At 28.4% G+C, this 25,330-nt stretch overlaps 1 protein-coding gene across 2 annotated transcripts in view; it reads left to right on the top strand.

Annotated features, from left to right (window-relative positions):
* Positions 1-6,759: 6,759 nt before the first annotated feature.
* The window catches only part of Doa (CDC like kinase darkener of apricot), a 20,319-nt gene continuing 1,748 nt past the window's right edge, over positions 6,760-25,330 (top strand). Inside the window, exons 1-9 of one of the 2 annotated variants that reach the window (XM_012489804.3) lie at positions 6,760-7,165; positions 7,816-8,977; positions 19,495-19,573; positions 21,530-21,596; positions 23,058-23,171; positions 23,909-23,999; positions 24,099-24,269; positions 24,877-25,006; positions 25,077-25,327. In XM_012489804.3, coding sequence (XP_012345258.1) covers positions 7,904-8,977; positions 19,495-19,573; positions 21,530-21,596; positions 23,058-23,171; positions 23,909-23,999; positions 24,099-24,269; positions 24,877-25,006; positions 25,077-25,327 — 1,977 coding nt within the window. In that variant the 5' untranslated portion in view covers positions 6,760-7,165; positions 7,816-7,903. Of the gene's footprint in view, positions 7,166-7,815; positions 8,978-19,494; positions 19,574-21,529; positions 21,597-23,057; positions 23,172-23,908; positions 24,000-24,098; positions 24,270-24,858; positions 25,007-25,076; positions 25,328-25,330 lie in introns of both variants that reach the window. The other variant, XM_031917912.2, reaches the window with a different exon arrangement.

Here is a 25,330-nt window from a genome sequence, read left to right as displayed (position 1 = left end):
TTTTCTTTTCTATTCTATTTCATTTTTATTTCTTTCTTTCAATCGTTTCAAGATAAATTGCATAGAAAGCGCACGGCGTGTCGTTTGTTCCCTCGAATCGAACAAGTTGTATAGGAAAAAGAATCATCGATTGTGTAAGAGAAGTAGTATGAACCTGCAAATAGTACGCCATTCTTGCAATGTAACAAAGTATCACAGTATAGGACGAATAAAATGTTTCATCGATTGTCTTTCGTAACAAAGGATGTAAATGGTGCGTCATTGGTTGTATCGAATAAGTGGAATACATACTTTGACTTTATCCGATAAAACTAGTATAGAACGCGCGTAGTGCGTCATCAGCTTTTAAGTTAATCAGAATATATTAAAGACTAATTTCACTCGATACTTTGACAGCAATATAAAACTGCACTTGTTGTACATATAATACATATTATTTTTCCGAAAGAAAACTCTTACTTTTTGTCGATTAAGTAAATATTGAGCTACGAAGTTCGATGATGAAAAAAGAATCCGATTTTGGAAAAAACGATGTAAAATATTTTGAAATAATATCGTAATAAATCTCGTATAAAAATGTTAAATTGGAAATTTAAGAACATGCTTATAAAATTGTATTAATAAAAAAAATAACAATAATTTTTTTCATATCAATAATTAGAAAATTACAAATTTTCAGTTGTTTCATTGCTATAGAAGCACGAGCTCATCACGTGTCTCGAGCCAAAGAATCACTTTATTTTAAAAAAGGAAAAATTCAATATAGAAATTAGATGAAATTTTTAGAATAATTTGGTTTATAGAAAGAGAGTTAATATTTTTCTTTTCAATTGAGATATTAATTACTTGTATCGAATTGTGGAGTCATAGATGATAAAAGACTGGGCAAATAATTCGAGATAAAACAAATTTATATTTCGACTTTACATATTTTGTATTTCACATTAGAAAAGAAAGAAATGAATAAAATTCTAGTTTTATAAATGTTTAACCTATATATATATACGAAGGGTTAATTTATTCGTGGAAGACACATCCGTAGATTTCAGAGGCCAAAACAAATAAAAGTTGGTATACAAAAATATACGAGGCTTATTTATTGAGGTACACTAACAAAATTACAAGACATCATAAAAATTACTGGCAAAAGGAATTTATATTATAGCTATCGTAAACGAGTGTTACATATAATTTGAAATACTTTATTTTTAACTTTAATATCTTTAATATCTTGATTTAAAGAAAAATTACACAATCTAAATAAAAATAATATATTTTTACTTAAACAAGGAAATGTTAAGGAAACGAAGAATATTTTTAATATTAATAATGAATCGATCCTTTCTTTCGTATTTCGATCATTTGATTTGGCAAGCTTGCGCACAATTAATTTATTCACATAACTTCGATTCAAAACAAGAAAATTACATTTTTTAACCAGAATATTACATCAACTTTTCTGTTTTAATCTCTAATATCAAAAATATTCAGAAAATACATGAACACAATATATTCTATAATATAATTATCCTATGCAATTGGAAAATGCAATTCCTATGCAAAATGGATATTCGTACTTATACGCAGAAATATTGTATTTTCGACGATGTTTTATATTCGTTGCATGCACAATGTGAATCAATCTCAATGCAATATTTTTTCACGCTTATCGAGTTTAAATCGCCATCCTTTTAGTCATCATCGTCTTCTTCCGGAAACGGCCGATGATGCACGAGGAAGGGTTTCTTCCACTGATGCCAGGAAAGTTCCGCATGAAATGCGATCTCGTGGGCGAGATTCGAAACTGCGTTATTTTCTAACGCTATGCGTATTTATACCATGATTTTGTGGGTAGTTTTGGGAATCTCGTGACATCGATATCATCAAATCTACGACCTTGAAGACAAAGACACTCGAACTTTATTAATAGTTCGCAAACTCTTCCACTGATCATGAACGAACGCATTTCAGATATATGATGAGAGATTGTTCCGATTTTTGCGGAAGATTTTTATCGAATTAATGAGCGTCGTGTGTGCTTCTGTTGACTTTTTTTTATTATACTTTCACACTTCACTTTTCAATTGTCTGGAGATTTTAATTGTTGTCAATTATCTCGACGTGTAATTAATTTTAATTATTTCATGCTTATAATTGTTTATTTGGTTCCGGTTGTTAGAACTATTTGCACATTTTACTGTTAGTTTTACTGTGTTATATGAAATGAGGGATAAAAGTACATCATTTAAAACGGAATAAATTTTTTAAAATTGGAGCAAAGGACTTGAATTTATTTGATATGTTAGAAGGATTAGAAGTAAAAAATTTGTTTAAATTGTTTGGAATTGTTGAAGAAAAAAGGAAAGATCTTGATTTTTTCAACTTTTATTTATATGAAATATAATTAATATATATGTATATATATAATGAAAATTTAAAATATTGTAAATAATAAAGTTTTAGACATATATGCAATTTATTTGGATCTACAAAAAGACAAATGTTATAAATTTTGATGTGATAACTTTTACTTTTTCTCTTCATAACTCAATAATTCTAACTAATTCTTCTAATGTTTCAAAATGTTGATATCGTTTGATTCAATTTTAAAAAAATTATTTCATTTTAATGAATGTATGAATACTTTTATCGTATAGATTTTCATCCTTAATCATTAAGCATTAACAATAACAATAACAATACACTTCAGAATACGAAAAAAATGAATATTATATATAATATTGCAATATAGTATATTAAATTTAACAATTTACGTATTAATCCATTGAACAAATAAGTATTATAAATTTAAAAAAATTTTTCTAAATTTAAAAAATATATATATAAAATTTCTTTCTTCAAATTCTATAAATTTGTATGATTTACGAAAAAGATTGATATCAAACGTACATTTTCACGTTTAGAGCAATGATAAACAAATTCATAAATTATTGTTAAACATCAATAGGTTAATATCGTATTTGAGATGTGTGTTCAGCAAGTGACTTATAGACAGTGTATCGTTCAGTCGAACACACCAAACTGTGTATTGTGTAAACATTATATATTTATAAGAGAAAAAGGTTAGCCTGTTGACAGGAAACATTCTGTTCAGGTTTGGATAGTGGAACATTCGGATGTAAAATATTCGTACACTCGTGAATTATTAGTGCATGTTTTGATAAAAATTTATAATGTTTTCTGTATATATACATATATTAGTGATAGAAGCTCGCTGTGACTAGTTAGTCTTACTTTTTTTTTCTTTTTTTTCGTCAAAAAAAGCGAAAAAGTACAAGTCGAAAAAACGAGTTAATAGTGTTTTTTTTTCTTTTTTTTTTTAAATAAAAATATGATGATAAAATTCAAGAATTGCACTTATAAAAGAAAAAAGGTATTTATATGCATCATTATCTTTGTGACTTAGAAGGTTAAGAAACGATGTCAATGATGTTTGTTGTACCGATAAAGGTATTAATGTATGATGTACTCTATTGATAGTTCGCTATTGTAGTTGCGAATCTTCGTTTGTTAATCGATATTCTTGACTTGTAATTCATTTTAAATCATTCGAAATTTTTCGATTATTCATTTTTTTTTTTTTTCGTAACGATCGTAAAATTTTTAATGAAAAATTCTTGCTTAATTAATATTTTTGTTTCTCCTATCCTATTTGTGAGAAATTTTCGTTATTTAATATTGTTTTAATTAACTTAATTGATGCTACGCTTCTTTTAGACAGATGATTTTTACCTATCGGTCACGACCTTTGATATTTTTAGTTGACGTGAATTTTCAGCACTTATTTAATATTTATTATAATTACCATATTTTATCATATTTAGACTATCATAAATCAAATGCAATATTGTTAATCATTGATGATAAAATCGTATATTATTTCTTTTAATTCTTTTTTTTTTTTTTTATCTTAAATGAGGAGCTATAATTTAATGAAATATTAATTAAATAACATCAGGAAGTTGTAATTGAAAAGACATAGAAACACACTGATTTAGACGATTTTTTTTTTTTAATATATTACTATTTAAACACTTTTTAAAATTGAAAATGAATTTTATACGATGCTCTAACAACGTGAAAGGTCGATTATATTTTTTAATTCTCTTGAAATTAAATCCGGAACATTTTTGACAATAAGACAATTCGCGATTTGGAAAAAAATTTAGAAAAAAATCAGCTTTTGTCATTTCCCTTTATATTTGCGCGATAATTAATTTTTATCTACTAATTTTAATCCACATAAATAATTTTTTCGTATATTTCATTCATATAGCGACGTTCAATTAAAATACATTTGTTTCTCATTCAACTCTTAGACTATGTTTATATATAATCGAATTCAATCGAACAAGTTTATATAACTAGTTCAAAGCTTAAAATTGTACGATTATTTTCGAATTTATAACGAAGATCTTTGAAAATTTTAATCTTTCAAATTTAATATTATACAAAAGATAGTTTTTGTATAATTAATCAAATATATTTCCGTATGTTTTTCTTATTTTTATTATAGCATCAATTATAATATTTTTCTATAATCTTATAAATTTACAATTTTCATATAGTAGAAAACACTATTTGTTAGAAATAAAAATTATATTATCATTGAAAATAATAAAGTATTAATTTTTCACTAAATCAAAAATTTATTTTTACTAAATTATCTTTCTTAATAATAAGAAATAAATTAATTTTAAATTTTATTGTGTAAAAAAAACATATATATGTGTTTTCTAATAATCAAAAATATTCACTCATATTATATCGAAATCATATCATATAATATTTTTCCAAAAAAATAAACCTTCAGAATATCACTATCTATCGAGAATGAATCAAATAAAATATCAAGTCGCAAAGATTTAAATGCTAGTGTTAATTCCAACAAATTAGTATTATCGCAGATGTTTATGTATGCTTGTATTTTTATGAACATAATCCAAATGAAATTTTATTTTATATTTTATAAAGAGTGTTAATATAATTCGTTGAAGAATATTGATTCTAGAGATCAAAATGAATATACAAAAGTATATTTTGATGTACAAAAATATCGATTAATGCTTATATATTAAGTTACAAAGAATTTATGTTAAGTAAAGCAAAATATAAGTAAAATGAAATTGTTCTATCTCCATTCTGTTCCATTTAACGCAAACTTAAATTACTTATTATATATTTTTTTTTGTATATCAATTTATTTTATTCTTTAGAATCGAGCTTTCAAAGACATGCATGAATATTATCATCACCTCATATACATTTATACATTATATTCCTAATTTTTGCAAATTTTACTTATATCAAATCTAATTGCGAATAAAAACCTACGAAAATATACATGATATAAAAAAGAGCAAAAAGAAATGTATTCAAGGAATAATATACATCGCAATATTTGAAGAAAATGAAACAACTTTCTACTTAATCACACTTTTACCTAGCATAAAATTTTATAGCCAAAAAAAAACATTTTATTCCTTTGGTCACATTCATAAAAATGTAATTTCGCATAGAAATCTGTGCGATCTTGCTTCGCTCAAACCTTACCTCGATCCTTTCGATGGTGCAACGATCTTGCGAAGAAGCATCGCACGCTTGAAATCGCGTCGCCCGTTCTAATTACACACGATACACACGTATTGTATCCCCGCTGTAGATCGGAATTTAATCGTTCATCGTGCCACGAAACCTCTTCTCTTGCTCCCGTTCGAATCGCGCTCCTCCCCCGATTTCGTAATTTCTATATGTGTCAAGGTGCGCGCCACAGAGACAGAAGATGAAACGGGAGAGGAACGAGGAGAATCCTCTTACGCACGTGTGTGCGCACACCGTGTTCGCGAAAATGCCCATCGGTGGCGATGATGCATCGTGTAAACGATGACCTCGTCGTGCACCAGGAAGCTCTCTCGTTGCCAAGATCTCTCTTACTCCTCCTTAAAAAAAAAAAAAAGACGAATTTCGTTATAAATAATTCGTTTTTCTTTACTCCTTCGAATATTATTATACTAATCTTTATTCTCTCTCTCTCTTGTGCTCCCCCCCTTTTCAATTTCTTCGCCTTTTTATCGCGAGGAAATATAGACTTGGAAGAAAAGATTAAAAAGAATGGAGAGAAGAAGAGATGGATAAAGGGAAAGACCAGGAAGGGAGAGAGAGAGAGAGAGAGTTTAAAGGAATATTCGATTTGAAAAGGAGAGGGAAATAGATGCAGGAGAAAGAAGAGAAGGAAAAAAGAAGGCGAGAGTCGAGGAATTTAGAGCGAGAGAGAAGTATTCGATTTCACATGCAAAGGGAAGAAAAGAGAAGAAGATACGAAACGGACGGTTTAGAGAAAGAAATAGAAAATGAGGAGAACGAGCAGTTTAGAATAATATAAGGAAGAAAAAGAAATATTCGATAAAAAGAAAAAAAAGAAGAAGAAGGAAGGGAAAATAGATGTCTGTAACGGAGAACAAATCGAATACTCGGTTGAAAGCGAGTAAGAGAAGAAATAGATCTAGAAGAGGAGGGAAAGAACGAAAAAGAGAAACGGATTAGGAAGAGGACGAGGGAACGGCGAACAGTTTAGAGCGAGAAACGGATAGAGAAGGAGAGGATAGTCGGTCGGTGAGTACAGCTCACAACCGCTGCTCGATATTTTTAGTGCGAGGAGAGTATTTGGCGGGGCGAACCGCCTTCTCGTGAACGGTCGACATCGTCTCCGTGACCGCCGTGCTCGTGTGCCTCTTTAGTGCCTCCGTTGGCGTCCCTGTTGCACGATACTCCGGCCGAGTGATGAACCTGCGGCCAGAACCGTGTTCTCGCTCCCCGCCAATCGCCTCTGGATCATCACTCTTTATCATCCTCCGCCCCGCGCTTTTATTTCGCCTCTCTTCTCCCTCTGTTTCGCCGATATCGCGCGTATGAGTCGATGTCGTTTTCGCCATCGTTCGCTGCGATTCTCTCGCATGTGTCGCGTTAAGGACACCAGGCAAGGTCTAGCGGAACGACCTTGAAACCGTGTGTGCGGTGTGCGCGTGTGTGTGTGCCCAAGAGGCTGTGAAACGCGCGCGCCATTCGAAAACAAACAGGATTACTCGAGGAACCAGCTGCTGATGAAACAGCATCGAAGCTTTGCAATACCGAAAGAAGAATTTTGGTAATTGTCTAGTTTTGCCATTTTTTCAATTTTGACGATATCGTCGTTGGTTCTTTCTTATTTCGCCAGTGAAACGAGACTTTTAAATTTAGGAAAAATTAGTTTTATCTGTTTTTACAGAAAAGAGGGGGAAAAAAATATTATTTTCGATAATTAATAATTAATCTAACGTTTTATTCAATATTTCAACGTATTCCGTGAACAATGTCGACAAAATGAATTATTTTGCCAAATCGTGTTGCACGAAAACACACTCTTGACAAATTTGTTGGCAATTCGAAAATAACCCGTTCTCACAATTGAAATTGTCCATATATCTGTTAAAACCAAAGATAGAAAGTGTATTTACTCGGCAACAAAAAATATTTTCGCAATACGAAAAATGCCAGCGATAAAATATATATATTCAAAAGTTAGTTTGTGTTTACAACGCCTACAAATTTTTCTAACATTATTTCTAACATCCTGGCACGCATTACGCTTCCTAAAATCAACATCCGAACATCAAATAAAATTATATGATATTTGTATAAACTTTCCTAATTGGAGTCTTGTTTCGGCGGAATAAAGGTTGTAAAGAAAAAACTAGATATCGTCAAAATCGCGAAGAAATCACGAAACTAGACATTTACAGTTTCTATTTGGCTCAGAGTAATTTTCCTCGCCACTGCTCGATCTCTCGAGTCATTGAATCGTCAGAGGAGGCAGCCGTGTGGGCGTCTTTGAAACTGCGTCTCGATGTTCATCTTCGCGCCACGCGACAATATGTCGACGTCTCGTCAGGATTCGGCGGGCCGGCGAAATCGGTACGCGCGTTCCTCGACGACCACGAGCGTCACGCAACTGCTCAGCGACTCGTGCTCGAGCCTGTTGCAAAGGCTGACCACCAGAGTTCGCGGGACGTCGACCGTGAACGACAACATGGTGAACAAACCAACAATTATTACCAGACATTCTCCTATAGTCAACCAACTGAACAGCGCCAGGGCTCGGATAGAGGACAAGTACTGCACCATTCTGGACAAATACTCGAGGAAGAAGCACACGGATCGTCCCTCGGTCGATTATGGGCCACGTACTCGAGAAAGAGACGCGTATTTTCGCCGCGAAGACAGTCCATTCGTGCGAGATGAGAAAACTTTGGAGCCTTCGATGACTCGCACCGTGATCAAGAGCCCCACCAGCGTGGTCCTTTCTGAAAAAGCGTATCCTTACGTAAAATCCTCCAACGCGAAAGACTTCAAGCGCGAGAAGACGCCCGGTTATCATCGCGCGGACAAACACTCTTTGTTAAACTCGGATACCTATAAAAGGTACGGAAGGCACAAGTCTGGTCACGCTGAGACGCGCACCAGAAAAGTGAGACCCTATCGGAATGGAAAGAGCGAGCAATTGGAATCCTCGTCGACTGCCCTTCGGCTAGCCAGACCCATGAAAGTGGAATCTTTCATTTCGTCGAAAGAAGAGAAGAATCCTGAGGAGGATCCTGACAAGACACCGACCAGCAGCGTGGCCAAAGAGAACGATAATGTTGCAACAGTCGAGGCTGTCGAAGAAAGCGATCCGGCCATTTCTGAGAGAGCGGCGAAACGAAAGGAGATACAAAGTTTGATTTTGAAGTATGCAGCTATGGAGGAGACGTACAGCCAGTTGGCGGCGGGTGGCCAGGTGAAGATGAGGCCGAGTACCACGGACAAAATCGCCAGCAAATACAAGAAAGGCACGCGCCAAAGCGAACGAAAAGACGCGTCGAAGAGCGCGGTGGCCGCGAGTGTCGTTGACAACCACGTGGACGCGATTCAACACGCGATTGTAAGTTGTCGAGCCGCGGATTCTCCGTGGATGGTGAACGAAAATAGCGTTGTTTCGTTGAGAAAACCCTCGTTCCTGTTGCTGCTACCACTGTGTTGTTGCGTGCCTACCCTATGCTGCCACCTTCCCATTTTAGAGCTGTTTGTGCGTTTGCCTGTTGTTCACCCTTTCAGCGCTGAGCACAATGTGTATGTATGACGAATGTTCGATATGAGTCAGGTGACAAATACGGTTTAGAAACCGGTAAGAAATATGATCTCTTTTTACTGAATGAATCCAGAACTGTGTACACCGGAATTTTAATTTAATTGGAGAAGAGAACTGTTGTGATTGTAGTAATTAAAGATGAATACGAATAATCGAATTACGGATTCGACTCAAATCGGGAAAATTCGGACGAAATCTTAATACTTTTGTTATTGCTCGAAGTTCACGCATTCGCAGCTATAGTTCTACATCATTTTATGTTTTGCTTATTTTGTATATTTACATCTATTTAAATAGCGAGATCTTGCAGCTCTTAGCTTTTAGAGGTTTGAAAATCGTATTATGGCCTTGCTCTAAAATCGTCAGTTGCAAATATAAATAACAATATAACGTGTTAAACGATTAAAAACGAAACATCAAAATATTAATGAAATTTTCGCTTTTCTATTCTATTTCGTCTTGTATCTGAACTTAATTTGCATTTTATTATTGCCCGTTTATGCTCACAGATCGAATCACATTTCGAGTTCAGTTTTAGATCTCGAAATTTTCAGGGCACCAAGTAATTCGAGAGTAATAAGAACTCGCCCGATTCTATCCGAATTTCTCCGATCTGTCCCGAAGTTCGAATTCTGAAGAATCGGGCAAAATTTACACTTCTATTAGTTACAGATATCTAATTCGCAATTTTGAAATTAATATTTATATATACACTATATAGTATATACTGTTTGATTTCATTATACGATTCGTTCGATTTATCAATGAACTGTACCCCAAAATTTTTATCTAATTGAAAAAAAAAAAGAATCGTGATCGATTTCTTTATCTAATTTGCAATTTTAAGACTAGTTACATAGTATATAGATTGATCGATTTCAGTATGATATGTGCTAAATTATACAGTGGTAATAATAATTAATAATATAATAGTTACATATTTTTCATGTAGTTCAAGTTTTTACTTATTTTTTATAATTTTTTATAATATATTATAATATTTTTTAAATTTAATTTATATAGTATAGTAGTATAAAAATGATGTTATTAAGTCAAATAAAATATTGATATTATATTGATTCGGGACTAGACATTTTAAATACATAAATAATTTTTGTGATATTAAATCTTATAATATTCATTATGTTTTTCACATTTAAAAAGATATAAAGTTGAAGTCAAACAGCATTAGCAAGTATTTGTAAGTCTAATCTATTTATGATCTAAAAATAACAATTTTAAATAAAATAATAGAAACAATATAATGAAATGAAAAATTTTTAGTATTATATTATATCTTTGATAATTCCAAAGTTAAGTTTTTACTTGATCTTTAAAAAAAAATGAAAATGTGAGTTTATATTGATATAGCTTGATTTTGGTTTATAAATATTTAATTTTCAAATTGGATTTAACATTATCTACTTTCAAGAATAAAAACATTGAGATTAGCAGCTGAAATTTTGTTTAGAAAAAAGATAAGAACTACTAAAAAGAATAGATAGATTTTTCAGGTTTCAATAAAAAATATCTTTTCTTCAATACATGCAACAAAATCTTTATACATGGTACTGGTTCTCAGAAATATTTAAACATTTTGTTTCTATTAAATATTTTTTATCATTTTTATCTGAGAAATATTACATATTATTTATATACAAGGTTTACTTTAATTAAAACAAAGTATATTTTTATCTTTTTGATTAAATTTAGAAAAATAATTAATGATTTAAATTATATAGATTACATATTCGCTATTATACCTTTTTTTTTTTTTTTTTTTGAAATATACATTTTATGATTGCTATTATATTATTTTTAATGGAAATTTTTCTTTTTGTCTGTCTCATTATTCTGTTATATTAAACTACTTTCTTTTCACATTTCACATTTTTCTCTAACTTCAATTGAAAATGAATACGGCTTGTTATAATTGCATGAATTATCTTGTATATGGAATTATGTCTGTCTATTCATAGTGCTGAAAGGGTTAACAAATCCCTGGCTGACTCCTTGCGCCGATATTAGCGATACAGTGATTTACTAATCGATATCTATATCTATACGATATCCAATATAAGATATCTATTTATCATAAATGACCTGAGAATTATATCCTTGAAAATTTTTTCATTTTTTCGAGCTATCTTATCGAAACTCAAATATTATTGATCATCGTGAGAACAATTTGTTAGTTAGAATAGTTTAAAATGTCGAGTGATGCTTCAAAAGACAGTGGAGGGAATTTGAAATTCGTACAATTGATGAAACATATTTAATTTTATTAATTTCTTGCATATTAATATAAAATCTGGATTTATACATGAATTCGTATTCATTAACTTTATCTTATATAGTATCGATTCATGGATTTCACATTTACTTTATATTATAAATTTCACGTGTTATTATTTAAAAAAAAAAGATAATGTTGATGCAATTTGAATGTCAAAAAAATTTGTGAAGTTAGAATATTTGTTTAGAATCTTGGAATATTAATTAAAAATTCCTTTTTTTATTTATAATAATTAGATTTATAAATATTTACGTAAATTTAAATTTTACTAAACATAATTTAAAGAACGAATTTGAAATAAAGATCTGTTTCAATTTTATAAGTACATCATATCATATCATAATATAAAATTTAATTTAGATTTTCAGAAATTTGTATATAATTTTTATTCTTTACATTTCTATTACATTCTATATGTGCATAACGTATCACTAAAAATATCTTATTCTCAAAGTTCAATAATCATACCTGAATCACTTTTGATTTAATTGACTTAATAGTTGATGTTAATTAAAAAAAAATTAGATAAATGTGATTCAGCCGACAAGATTACGCTTTTTATATTCCAAAGATTAATCAATTTTTTGAAAATTTCAAAAATACATAAATAAATATTTTATTTGATATCATTTTATACGTAAAAATGAATATAGATAAAAGTCGTTGCAATAATTGTTTCAAAAAGATTGAATTAATCTTTTCAAGATGTTCTGTATGATTTTTTATTACGTTTGTATTAGTTTCTTTTTTAAATTTGTGTTATTTTCTTTTTTCTAAATTTTTTTTAAATTTCTCTTAACAACTGATAATATTATGTTACATCATAATATATTTTTTTTCAAAGATTGTAAATATAATTCAATTATTATATAATTATTTAACATAATTTTTTATTTTTATTTTTTTTAAAATGACATTTTTATAATTTCTATCTTACATATATACTGATACATATATAGATATCAAAAGAAATGTCAAAATATATGGTATTTTTTTTTTTGTGATATATATTATAATATTTAACAATTAAAATCTTCGATTTTTAACATATTATATAATTTTTTAAGTATATTACTTAGTAAAAAAATATAGGTCATTCTATCTTGATATGCTAAAACTTGATCCTTTGTAGCCTAAATTTGTATTGTTTTATATTATTATACATATTTTATCATAATTTATTTAATATTTATTCGTATTTATTTATATTAAATAACTACAGAAATTATAGAAAATGATAAAATTGATAATAATGATTAAATGAAATTTAATTGAAATAACTTTATAGCATAAAATTCCAAAAATTGTAACATTAAAATTTAATTTTTATTTGTAAATCCTTCTTTCATCTTTTATCTAAAGAAAATTAAATATTTTTATAATAAAAGTGACAATAAACTGGAATATTATATAATGAAAATTGAATATGAAAATTTATAATGTATAACTTCAATCTCAATAATACAACTATAATCTGCAACAACTGTGTATTGCTATGTTTGTTCAAACGTGTACAGATTTAACATTAGAAACATTGTTCTATTGATATATTATCGCGTATTAAGATTTGCAGATGTCTACAGACAGGTAACATGTTTGCTGTTGTAAGATGTGGGTATTCAGCGCGTATACAAACAGAACATGCACATTATTCATGGACATGTTCATATCTTATATGACCTATACATAACAAACATGTTGCAACATATGCATTGATTTTCGTGATGCAGATTGCAATGAAGTCGATCTTGTATCGATGCAGAATACTGATTGATAAGGAAGATATAATTCAGATGCAGATTTCAATGTGAAAATGTTTTCTTATTCATTTCATTTCATTCGTTTGATTAAAAATCAATAACATATGACATGGAATAAAAGCATCTATGTATGCAATTACAACAGTTTAATATGTGTGAATCATTTTAGGAAATTTTATTGATTAATTATAAACTATATCTATGATCATCACGAATTTATAAAATGAGAAATTGTTTTGGAAGATTAATAAATAGTTGGTTCAGTTTTAAATATAATAAAAGAGAAAATAATAATGGTAATTCTGATATAATCTACTTAAAACATATGATAACACTTTAAAAATTATCAATCATTAAAATAACATGTAGTAGAGATAAAATTCTTTCCATAACAGTGTTCAAATAGATTAATACTTGATTTTTAAGCTTGAATCCAAATTCGAATCCAAAATGTTTTCTTTCTCCTTTCTTTCTTCTAAAATAATCTATTTATCAAAAATTATAATAAATATTGATTTCTTATGATTTCTTAAAAATGCAATAATATAATTTTTATTGTAATAGATTTAACATGGATAATTATGAAGATGTAATAAAGAAAAAAAATTTATTCGTTGAAATATTTAAATAATGTGTTGATAAATTAATGCATATAAAGATAATTAATTGTAATGAATATGAATTTTTTTTTTTTTATAAAACATTGAATATTTTAGAAGCTTGAAGAGATCGTTTTTACTGAACAACTGATATATTTTTTTCTTTTGCTTTTCTTGCTGGCATATAGTCTCTAATATTTATGTAAAAACATTTTTCACTCGATGATCTTTCATGTGAGGAATGTTTTTTTATTCTTATATTCTATCTATATCACACTTTGCTCTGCCAGAAGTATCAAAAAATTTAATAATAGTATTTTTCTTCTTCAATAATTATCAAATAATTATCATTAAAAAAAAATCTTTCATCAGTTGCATGATTTTCTATCATAATTATATAGACAAATTAGATGATTTATCAGATTTACGTAGCCTGTCTAGTTTTTTTATAAAAAGAAATATTATTTCTTGCTTCAACTTTTTTTCATTTTTTTTTTTTTTTTTTCTCTTCTGTTTACTATCGTTCATCATAATAATTATTAAGTGCTGGTTTAATATCTTACAAATGTTATTCCATCATTAATGCAAAAAAAAAAAAACATAACATTCATAACATTCTAATTTGCTGATTTAGAAATATTTTTCCTTGTATGTCCTCAATAGTACTGACAGTTGCAAATAAATGTTTTTGATCAATTGAAATAAACAAATTCTCGAATAGAAAACATTAATTTCCATCCAATTCTTTCTGTTAAGATACTTTCATTTGATTTTTCTCTTCCATTTGTATAACTTTCGATCGTAGATGTAACTTGGAAAGAAAGGATATTTTTTATTTACAATTTTATTTTACAACTTTTAATCTTATATATCGTTTGGCTTTAATTTTACCATACTTTCGTCGATGATTGCAGGATCTCTATTCTAGCTTTTTAAAGATTGTTTACTTCGAATTGTCGAGAATCGACAATATAATAAATTTAAATAGAATTTAGTCCTTTTTTTTTGGAAAAACTGAAATATAATTTTGACATGAGAAGTTTATATCGATCCATTGATATCATTGCATTATATATTGATGAATGGTAAGATCACTAATAATTTATATTAAGCAAAATATTGCAAGAAATTATGATCATAATATCATTTTTGAATAATCAATTTTTTTAATTTTATTTCTTTTTTCTTTTTGGTAAATTTTTAATCTTTTATTTGTATGATAAGATAAATAAAGAATATAAAAATATAAATTAATTTTTTTTAGAAAATAAATCGTTATTTATATTGTTTCGAAAATATTTCGAAAAATTAATATTTTCATTTTTAGAATATAATTGTTCAATTGAATTAAAGATAAAATTAATTCGGTGTATCTCAATTTTCAACAACAATCTCTTACATAATTATATATATTTATATTTTTATTTATATCGGAATTATTTGATAATTTATTAAATCAAAATCATCATCCCTATTTTTAACCAATAATCTTGATCAGATATATTTATGTTTTTATTATTTATTATATCTTTTTAAATATTTTTGAAATATTTTTATAAAAATAAAATAATTATAAACAATTATCCATATATATATATATATATATATATATATATACATAAAACATACAACTGTAATAAAGTTTATATAATAATATATTAATCTTATTTTTATATATTAATGTAACAAAAATATGATGAAATTGAAAATTGTGTAATACACACTTTACACGATCTTTTTAGGTTAAATCTTGCACTCTCAAACGTGAAGTATTACTATAAATTAAATTCGAAAGTATACAAGATGAGTCAGAAAATGTAGAAAGTACAATTGAAATTGATTTTATGTAAAAAAAAATGAATCGAAAATATATAGAATAAAAATTTTTAAATATAAATTGACTAATTCAAATTGAATATGAGTGAAATTTAATAAATATTAATTATTCTATATATTGAAAATATAGAATAAAATTTTATTGAATAAATTCTTGTTTTTGAGAAAATTGAGATTGAACATATATAATCAGGGAATCGTACAATAGGCAAACTTTCAAATTTAATTTTTTCATGTAGAATCAGTGTTCTTTCCATGTATTCGGATTCATTCTGTGTTTATTCTGTATTTCATCCTAATAAATATAATGAAACTTTTCTATTCCAATAAAATCGAATATTTCAAAGGAAATAAAATTTAAACAAATGTTATTGAATTAATTAAATTAATTAAAGTTTTTAAATTATTATACGCATTATTTATCTAGATTTCGAAAACTTCGAATGACAAAAATAGCAAAAAATGTCAAGGTTTCCATTCATAATTCTATTAATTTGAAAAATAAAAATAATTTTCTAAAAATAATTTATGAATTCAATGATCTTTTTTCTACAAATTCTGCCTTAATCGCAATATTTGTTTATTTCCATTCTAAATGTATCAAGTGAAAAATAGTATGTTAATATGCAAATATTAGATTTTATATATATCTTGAAATTTTATAATTGTACAATATCTTCAATTTTTTTAATTAATCTTTTTAATTATTTAAAACGATGTGGTTTTGTTGATGAAATATGAAGAAAAGAATTTTTTTTTATCTCGGTTTTGAAACATAAAATTAGAATGGAAGAAAGTTACTTTTATTTAGACAATAAAAGTTAAATACCGGTTTAGTTTGTTCCATTATCTTGAATATTGTAATATTGATTTTATTTTTTCCAATTTTGATTCAAACATCGTTTTCTCTGTGATAGTATAATCTATAAAAATAAATAAATCATATATCTTTTTTCTTTTTCTGAAGAAACCTGATTCAAAGTTAAAAGTAGATAAATAATAATTTTTGAAAATAATAAGAAAAATAAGTAATAAGTAAAAAATATATATTAAAATTCGGTCTTTGTATCTCAAATAATATATATATAATATATAAATCTTTTTTAAAGTTATTTATTGAATTTCTCTCTTATTTTTGTTAAATGTTTAGAAATAAATTATTATAAAAAAAATTTTGAAATATGAATAATGAAGATTGTTAATATTAATTATAATAATTTTCTGATATTTTCTTAATAATTATAACATTCATTTTTGATAAATAAAAGAAAAAATTAAAGATCTAATGTGTGTGTTCATTAGTTATAAATATAATTCTATATTATTACATAACTATATTTTTGTGTTATTTTAATTACATTTTATGATTATTCAATATTTTTTTTAATTTCTGCTATAGCAGACCTTGGTTCAATTTCTAAAAATAAAATCCACTGAAGTTATAATATGCGCACAAACTGCTGGCTTTAGTAAATGTTCAATTGCGAATTATTCAAATCTAAATATCAAATTAACTCTTTTGCTATCATATAATTCGAATTAAAAAATATAATCTATTTTGAATAATATTATTTGTATTCATACAGAAAAATTATACACATGAATATTTAAATATTTTGTTAATACATAATTATGATACAATATACGAATGAAAATAATATTTATAATAATTTCTTTATAGGAAACGTATTTATTTAATAGGAAACATACATATTCTATTAATAGAATTTAAAAAAATATTAGAGTTAAAAAATATGTATATTAAGTTAAATTAGATTACAATTACAGTTTTTGAAAAACTTATATTTAATGCATTATCTTTGCCCAATTAAAAATGCGTTAAAAATATGGTTCTTAAATATACTTGACAAACGTCTTTCGAAGCATCACCAAATCTTTCTACAAGGATAATAAAATCGTTTTAGCAGAGAAAAATTGATTGAATTACATATTGAATTATTTTTTTTTTTTTTTTTTAACGATTTCTTATATTTGTCGCGTCGGTGTTGATGAAAAAATCTCGATCCTCAAGCTTGATGTTCGACTAATCCGAAATAATTGCGTGTTGGCATCGTGTCAACAACCTATCGAAACCACAGTTATTCAGCAAGTTGTTTAACTACTGTGATTCACAACATTTCTCGAACCACTATGATAAATTTTCTTTTGAATTTTCTATTTCACATTCCATTTTATACTTTTTATATTTTTATTTGAATATTTTACTATTTGTATTTTATTATTTGTATTTTTCATCGAAACATTCTCTATATGATTAAGAAATAATCGACAGAGTACCACAGTTTTGTCCCTTTCTCCCCCCCCCCCCCCCCAAAAAAAAAGTAGATCATAGTCCGCGTGTTCATACATGATAGATCATGCATCGAGTCGGTTTGAATTTCGCGCGTCGATAAGGTAGGCTCGAAGTGTCGATCGATCGATTCACACTGTCGCGCTCTCGAACGCGTCGCGGCGATCGATCGAAATGACCGATCGTGCGTCATGGCGCGTTCATTTGGCGCATTCACGTAAGTACACCGAGTTTCTACCAATGATTGATTATTAATTAACAAAAAGATAAAGAAAAATTAAATTAGAGAAAAGATGACCTCTCCGAGCGTGTTAGAAAAAAAATAATAATGAGCGCATTCGAAAGAAGCTGTCCAACGATCATTTTCCTCATCTACACAATAATTTCTAGGAATATTGTTTCTAATGTTAATAGTTATTAGAAATTAAATTTTTTTCCAATTTTACAATTACAAAAATATTATATTTATTCTATTGAAAATTTAAAATTTACAATAGTTCATTTTTATTTTCGAAATGTAATAAATTGAAAATATAAATTGAATGAATTCTAAAAGAATCGATATAGCTTCTTCGATGCACTCGATACAAAATAACTAACTTTAACACGAATACGAGTTTAGGAGAAAAAAAAAAAAAAAAAAAAAATAGAATAATAAAATCAAAGTAAAAAAAAAAAAAAAAAAAAATAGACCAAATAATAAAAAAGATATTTATATCTCTAAAAAAAAATGAGATAATGAATAAAAGATAAAGATATAATAATAATAATAATCATAATCGTAATTTAAAAAAAAATAATGAAAAAAAAAATGTTCGCTTTGTGCCGATGGTAAAATTCGTAACCGCAACTTTCTGACTTGGCAAACCATTTTGCCCTCTCCCCTTTCTCTCTGATTGTTGGGTTACCATCTCCGTTGTAATGGAATGGAATGGAATGGAAACGGATATGGCACACGGATTGGTCACTATGGTCTCGACTGGGCGCTCGGATCGGGTGGTTCGATGATGACCGATGACGATGATGTATCCCCCTACTTCCTCCCCACCGACACACTCGTACGTTCGTCCGTGCTTACACACGTCCTCTACCGCGTGTTACACGGGTCTCCGCCCTCGTGGTGGTGGTGGTGGATGACGGTGTGTGTGGCGATCGGTTGACGCGACGGCCCTGGGATGTGGACCCTCAACCTCGACCGATGGGATCACTACTACTACAACACGACCTTCAACGCAACTTCGTGGTGGGCCATCGACCACGATCCAACCAATCAACAACGTGTGAACAACGACAACGACATCTCTTGGTCCACTGGTGAATCGTCAACGTCACGGTGGGGAAATCGTTCTCTGTCGGTGCTTCACCTGTTCGTCCATCATGAAAACGAACACACGGGGACCGATCGTCGACCAATGTGAACCGGGCCACCAAACGGTGCACTCCACACCACTGATTGGGTCCTCTCTTGGCATGCGCCGCTGATACCGATTCCGCCGGCCCATATGTAGAGCCCACGACCGCCCTCCGTCGAGGACGACGAAGACGGCCACCTTGTTTACCAATCCGGCGACATCCTGGCAAATAGATGTTCGTGAATACGTGAATACACTCATTGTAGTAGATTTAAGCAAGCCTCAGATCGATTGGTCGATCGATCGATCGGATCGGTTACCTACGGTATCTGCCCATAGTCTCTCTTTGCCTCTGTTCACCTCTACTCGCATTTCTTCTTTTCTGGCTTTCAACTTCTCTTCTCGTCTGTTCGATATATATATATGTTTCTTTGTATTTTTCATTCTCCTTTGAAATTTTTGCGCCAGTTCGAAAAATCTTCAATTCCTATTTAAGATCATCCTTTATCTGTTTTTTTTTTATCCGGGAAATAGTTAATTTTGTTCATTTAAAAAAATTTGTTCGTCAATTGTACTTTATGTGTTTTAATTCAAAAATAATAATCGTATCTTTTATCGAATTAATGTTTGATGATAGAAATTGAAAATAGATTTAAATTTTTTTAGTCAATAGGTTTTGATTAATTTTAAATAAAAAATCGATAAGTTTAGAAAGTAGCTTTTGAAACAATGTTATTTATTATAATTATCTTTAAGAATATTTAATTTTTTCTATCATGTTATAGATTTTTTATATAAAATTCTTATAAAGTTTAAATTAATTATTATATTACATCTGTTTGTAAAAGATTCAGAATAATATGATACAGGCATATAAACTTTCGTTTTAATACAAATTGTGAACTATTTTGAACATATTCAAATTCACAGTTTAAGAATTATTTTTTCATATTTCATCATAACCTTTATATTGAAAATTCCAGTTTATCAACTATTACTTTCTGAATATTTTTCTGATTATTATAATTACCGTAGTTATTAAACACATTGCACTTTTAAATATGTCGTGGAATGAAATTGAATAGTAAAGGAAGAAAACTATGCAGCCATATTTGTACGTCAGTTGGTGGTGCACTCTATGACAAATTTAAGTCAATAGTGACATCTGTTTAAAGAATATAGTGTATAGTGTATAGTTTATTATATTATCATCATTTGGCGTACTAATACGACTGAAATTTGATTTTACTCTTTTGTCTTTTCAATTCATAAGATATCTTTAGATCTATGACTAAGGTTTTTAGTATTCTATCATATAGTATACTATCGTTTTCAAACATCATAGATAGGTTAAGAGGAATTTCAACTCAGACTTTATTATTTACGTATTTTTTTAGATTTTTCTTTTTATCAAATATTATTTCTTATATAAATTTCTCCATTCTTTCACTCTGTTAATTTTCATTGTAATTGAAGGTAAAAAGATGTCGAAGACAGAGAGACAGAGAGGCGAAGGAAGGAGAAGAGACAAAGAGAGGCCACGCTTGCGCTATCTCCTCGATATACGTCTTCTTCGAGATGACGTGTTCCACTGTCTTTGAATAGGCGCACGAGGACATTAGACATTTATTCTCATTTATCCCTGATGACCTTTTTTTTTTTTTATATATATCAACATTTCCATTTGAACTTATTTCATCAAGTCATTAAAAGTCAATGACGCGATCGAATACATATGCATCGGGATTTGATAGTCAATGTTATGTCCTCTGGCTGCCGATTTTTTATGATTAGGGTACCTCGGCCTTTAGGAGAGCAGCAGTTCCGATCGATAAAACATAAAGCTCTATGATACCGTTTTTTTCACTTGATTCATACATCCGTTCACGACGTATGGCGTACTGAACACACATCGACCTAACGTCAAATCGAAAGCACGTCTCTGTTGCTCTTCTTAACTTTTATCTGAATTTTATCAAGAATATTTTTCGATGATCTTTTGTTTTAATTGAGATTGAGATAAAATCAATGAAATAAAGCAGTTCTATTAATTGATATATTGCATATCTTAGCAATGATTGAAATTATAGTAAATATTGAATATAGGGCCTCATTGAGCAACAAAGACGATCTTCAATGGGCGCGAGGTCTTTGATGTACCCGGACGCTTATCTATCTTTTTACATTGCAGATAAAGTACTGGCCACCCTAGGAGAGGGTACTTTTGGAAAAGTTGTCAAGGTTAAGGACTTGCAAATGTAAGTGGCAGCTCACGTAACTACTACGTAGGTAACCTACCTCGAGTCTGCGTTTTTCTCTTTTTCTTTATTCTCCTTTTTCAATATATGATATTCATATATATTGTTTTATTATTGAAAGATCAGTTGAATTCCTTTTTATTATATGTTTTAAAATTTTTGTTTCAGGTTTAGAGAAATTTAGATTTTTGATAATTTATTGTGGAAATGTTCATAACGAGGAGATCATGTATAAACATTTATTTTTACTGGTTCATTATGGTAATATAGAGAGTCATTATTATTTTCATATCAGAAATTTGAATTCAAAATTCAAAATGTATTAATCAAGTTTAATATTTTTAATAAAAAGAAAAAGTTGCCAAATATTTATCACGAACTGAAGAAATATTCTATTTAAATAAAAATGAATTTCAACATAATAATTTTTATAATATTAAAATTTTACATTGAATATAATAATCAGCTGACTTATATTATTAGAACTTATATTATTAGAATTCGTTTGTATATATTGAAACAATTAAAATTATCTTCTCTTTTAATCATGATGAATTGCATGTTTTATTCATTTTTAATTGATTTTATTTCACACATAATTTATTAAATATATAGATTTTTAAATGTTACAAAACATTCTAAGATTAATTTTCAAAAGAGATTCTTGATTTTTCTTAAAAATTCTCATATACTCAATATTTTATTTTTGCAACTAATAATAAACTGCAGATCTCTACTACTGGAAGCGTTAAATCAAATAATATATTGATCATTTTATGGTCGAATTTCTGACATGAAAATAGTATGCTATTTACCTTAGAATATTGAAACAGTGATTTTAAAAATAAATTTTATATTTTCTTTTACCATGAATTTTTCCATAATTAATTTTCAATGAACAAAAATTCTAAAACATAATATAAAAGAAATTAGTTCTTTTTAATGATAAAACGATTTTATGAATTATCCTGTTATTAATCCTACTATATTTTCCTTTCCTTCAGAATTCCTTCTCATTTTTCCTCCTGCAATATTTTTCTTTTTTCTTCTCAACTCTCGATCCAGCCAGAATGATAATTTCCACCAGAAAAAAAAATCACAAAGGTGCGTGGTGGCGCGACTCGAGTCATAGCAGGATCAGAAATAGCTATGCCGCAGTGTCACAAAATGACGCGCAAGTAGTCGCAATAATAGGATGGCCTTGCACTTTGTTTTACGAGCCGGGCCTTCTCGACGTGCGAACAAGTTGTCGCAAAATCGCTCGTCGAGATGCCGATCAGGGGAGAATTTCTTTGAACGCCATTGTTCTTTTTTTATTTTTCCTCCCCACTCTTTGATGCATTTCAAACAGCCGTGCTTTTGTGCCTTGTACTTATGTATATGCGATGATGCTTCCGGCCATGTGGATTATTGACGGTCCGTGAACAGTGTCGTCTAATAAAAGTACAATGACGTTTGCAGGGATCACGTGATGGCGCTGAAAATCATCAAGAACGTAGAGAAGTATAGGGAAGCCGCGAAGCTCGAAATAAACGCCTTAGAGAAAATTGCGACCAAGGATCCGGAAGGCCAACAGTTAGTATTTGCGTGGATTTTTAGACTTGGTGGGGACTGGACTGGCGAACAGAGGGTGATTCTTCGAGTAAAAATAAGTTGAAAATTTCTACAGCGAAATTTTCATTTTCGATACTTCATTTTTTTTTTTTAAGGAACTTTTCAGTTAACATTTTATTTAATATTGTTTAAAAGTTATTGAGATAGTATTGTTATTAGTTATTATTAAAACTGGTATTTAATTTTAGTAATTAATTTAGTAATTGAAATTTTTGTTTATCAAGTAATGTAAATATCTATATCTATATTTGAAAACTATATTATTGCATACTTCTTTATTATTAATATTTATTAGTAATATTTTATACAATGATACTCATTATTCATAATAGTTATAAAAAGCAATATTTGCAAGAAATAAAATATACATATTCATATATATAAATATAATAATATTCAGCTTAATATTGTAGTAAAGCATAAATTGAAACTGAAAAAATCCAATAAAACTATAATTTTTTTTCATTTTGTTAAAAATAAAATAATAAGTTCTCATATAAAAACTAAAAATTATTATTATTTAGAAATATAATTAAATTTATATAATTCCTATCAATAAAATGATTTCAAAATAAGAAAATTAATTAATAGTGTTTAAAAGAGTCGCCCTCTTTTGATATGTCACAATTCTTCATTTGACTGTTATATTACACTTTTAAGTTGTTTTCATTCACTTATTATCTCATTATTACTTTTAGCTTGTGCGTGAAAATGCTCGATTGGTTTAATTATCACGGACACATGTGTATCGCCTTCGAAATGCTTGGACTTAGCGTATTTGATTTCTTGGTATGTTTATATTTAGTAATATAATATTTTTATATATTACACATTGTATAAAATAATGCATCATTGCTATATATTATTATAATTATTTTATATTTACAGAGAGATAACAGTTATCAGCCTTATCCATTGGAACATGTTAGGCACATTGGATATCAATTATGTTATGCTGTCAAATTCTTACACGATAACAAACTCACGCACACTGATTTGAAACCAGAAAATATATTATTCGTAGATTCCGATTATGATAGTATATATAGTAGCAAAAAGGTGAGGGATGATGAATTTCTTCCATATAAACATAAAAGAATTTATCGTGTTATTTGGAATAATATAGTTTGATACTTGTAGAATTTTTTTTTCATAAAATATTTTAATTGAAAATTAAAATTAATTAAATATTGAAAATTATTTAGAATTGAAAATTAATAATGTAGTAATATATCATTAAATTTTAAAAAATTTATTTTTATCAGTAAAATGCAATGTCAATAATATATATTAAATTGAAGCCCATTTAACTCTTTTACTTAATTTATTTAAAATTTATATATATGTTAATTTTTAATTAATAAAGTGAAATTAATTTTAAAAATGTGTAACAATTAAAAAATTAATTATTTACTAAAATCATAGAAATGAAAAAAATTGTTACAAAACAACTATAAATGAAAATTGAAAAAAGACTAGAAATTAACTTTTAAAATATTAAAATAATAAAAGTGATTTTTAAAATTAATAATGCTTTAATACAGTAATATTAATCTATTTAATGCTATATTATTCTAAGTGACATTTATTTTATATCAACTATAAGTATAATATATAATTAAGTATCGTGTTCTGAAGTGTTTAAAAGAAGTTTCTTCTTTTTAAGCGAAGAGATATTAGACGTGTAAAACGGACAGACATTAGACTCATTGATTTCGGTAGTGCCACATTTGATCATGAACATCACAGCACGATTGTTAGCACAAGACATTACAGAGCGCCTGAAGTAATTTTAGGTGAGTAATCTCTATAAAATCAATTGCAGTTTGCGAAACTCTACTACTTTTCATTATATGTATTATATAGAATTAGGATGGTCTCAGCCTTGTGACGTATGGTCAATTGGCTGCATTCTCTTCGAACTGTACCTGGGTATTACTTTATTCCAAACACATGACAACCGTGAACATTTAGCGATGATGGAACGTATACTTGGCACAATTCCACACCGTATGGCCCGTAAGACTAAAACTAAGTACTTCTATCATGGCAAATTAGATTGGGATGAAAAAAGCTCAGCAGGCAGATATGTTCGAGATAATTGCAAACCTTTACATGTA

This window comes from Apis florea, unplaced genomic scaffold, assembly GCF_048593485.1.
Source record: "Apis florea isolate Af1SG1 unplaced genomic scaffold, ASM4859348v1 contig_1789_pilon, whole genome shotgun sequence".
Lineage (NCBI taxonomy): Eukaryota > Metazoa > Arthropoda > Insecta > Hymenoptera > Apidae > Apis > Apis florea.
This window is presented reverse-complemented; position numbering and strand designations above follow the sequence as displayed.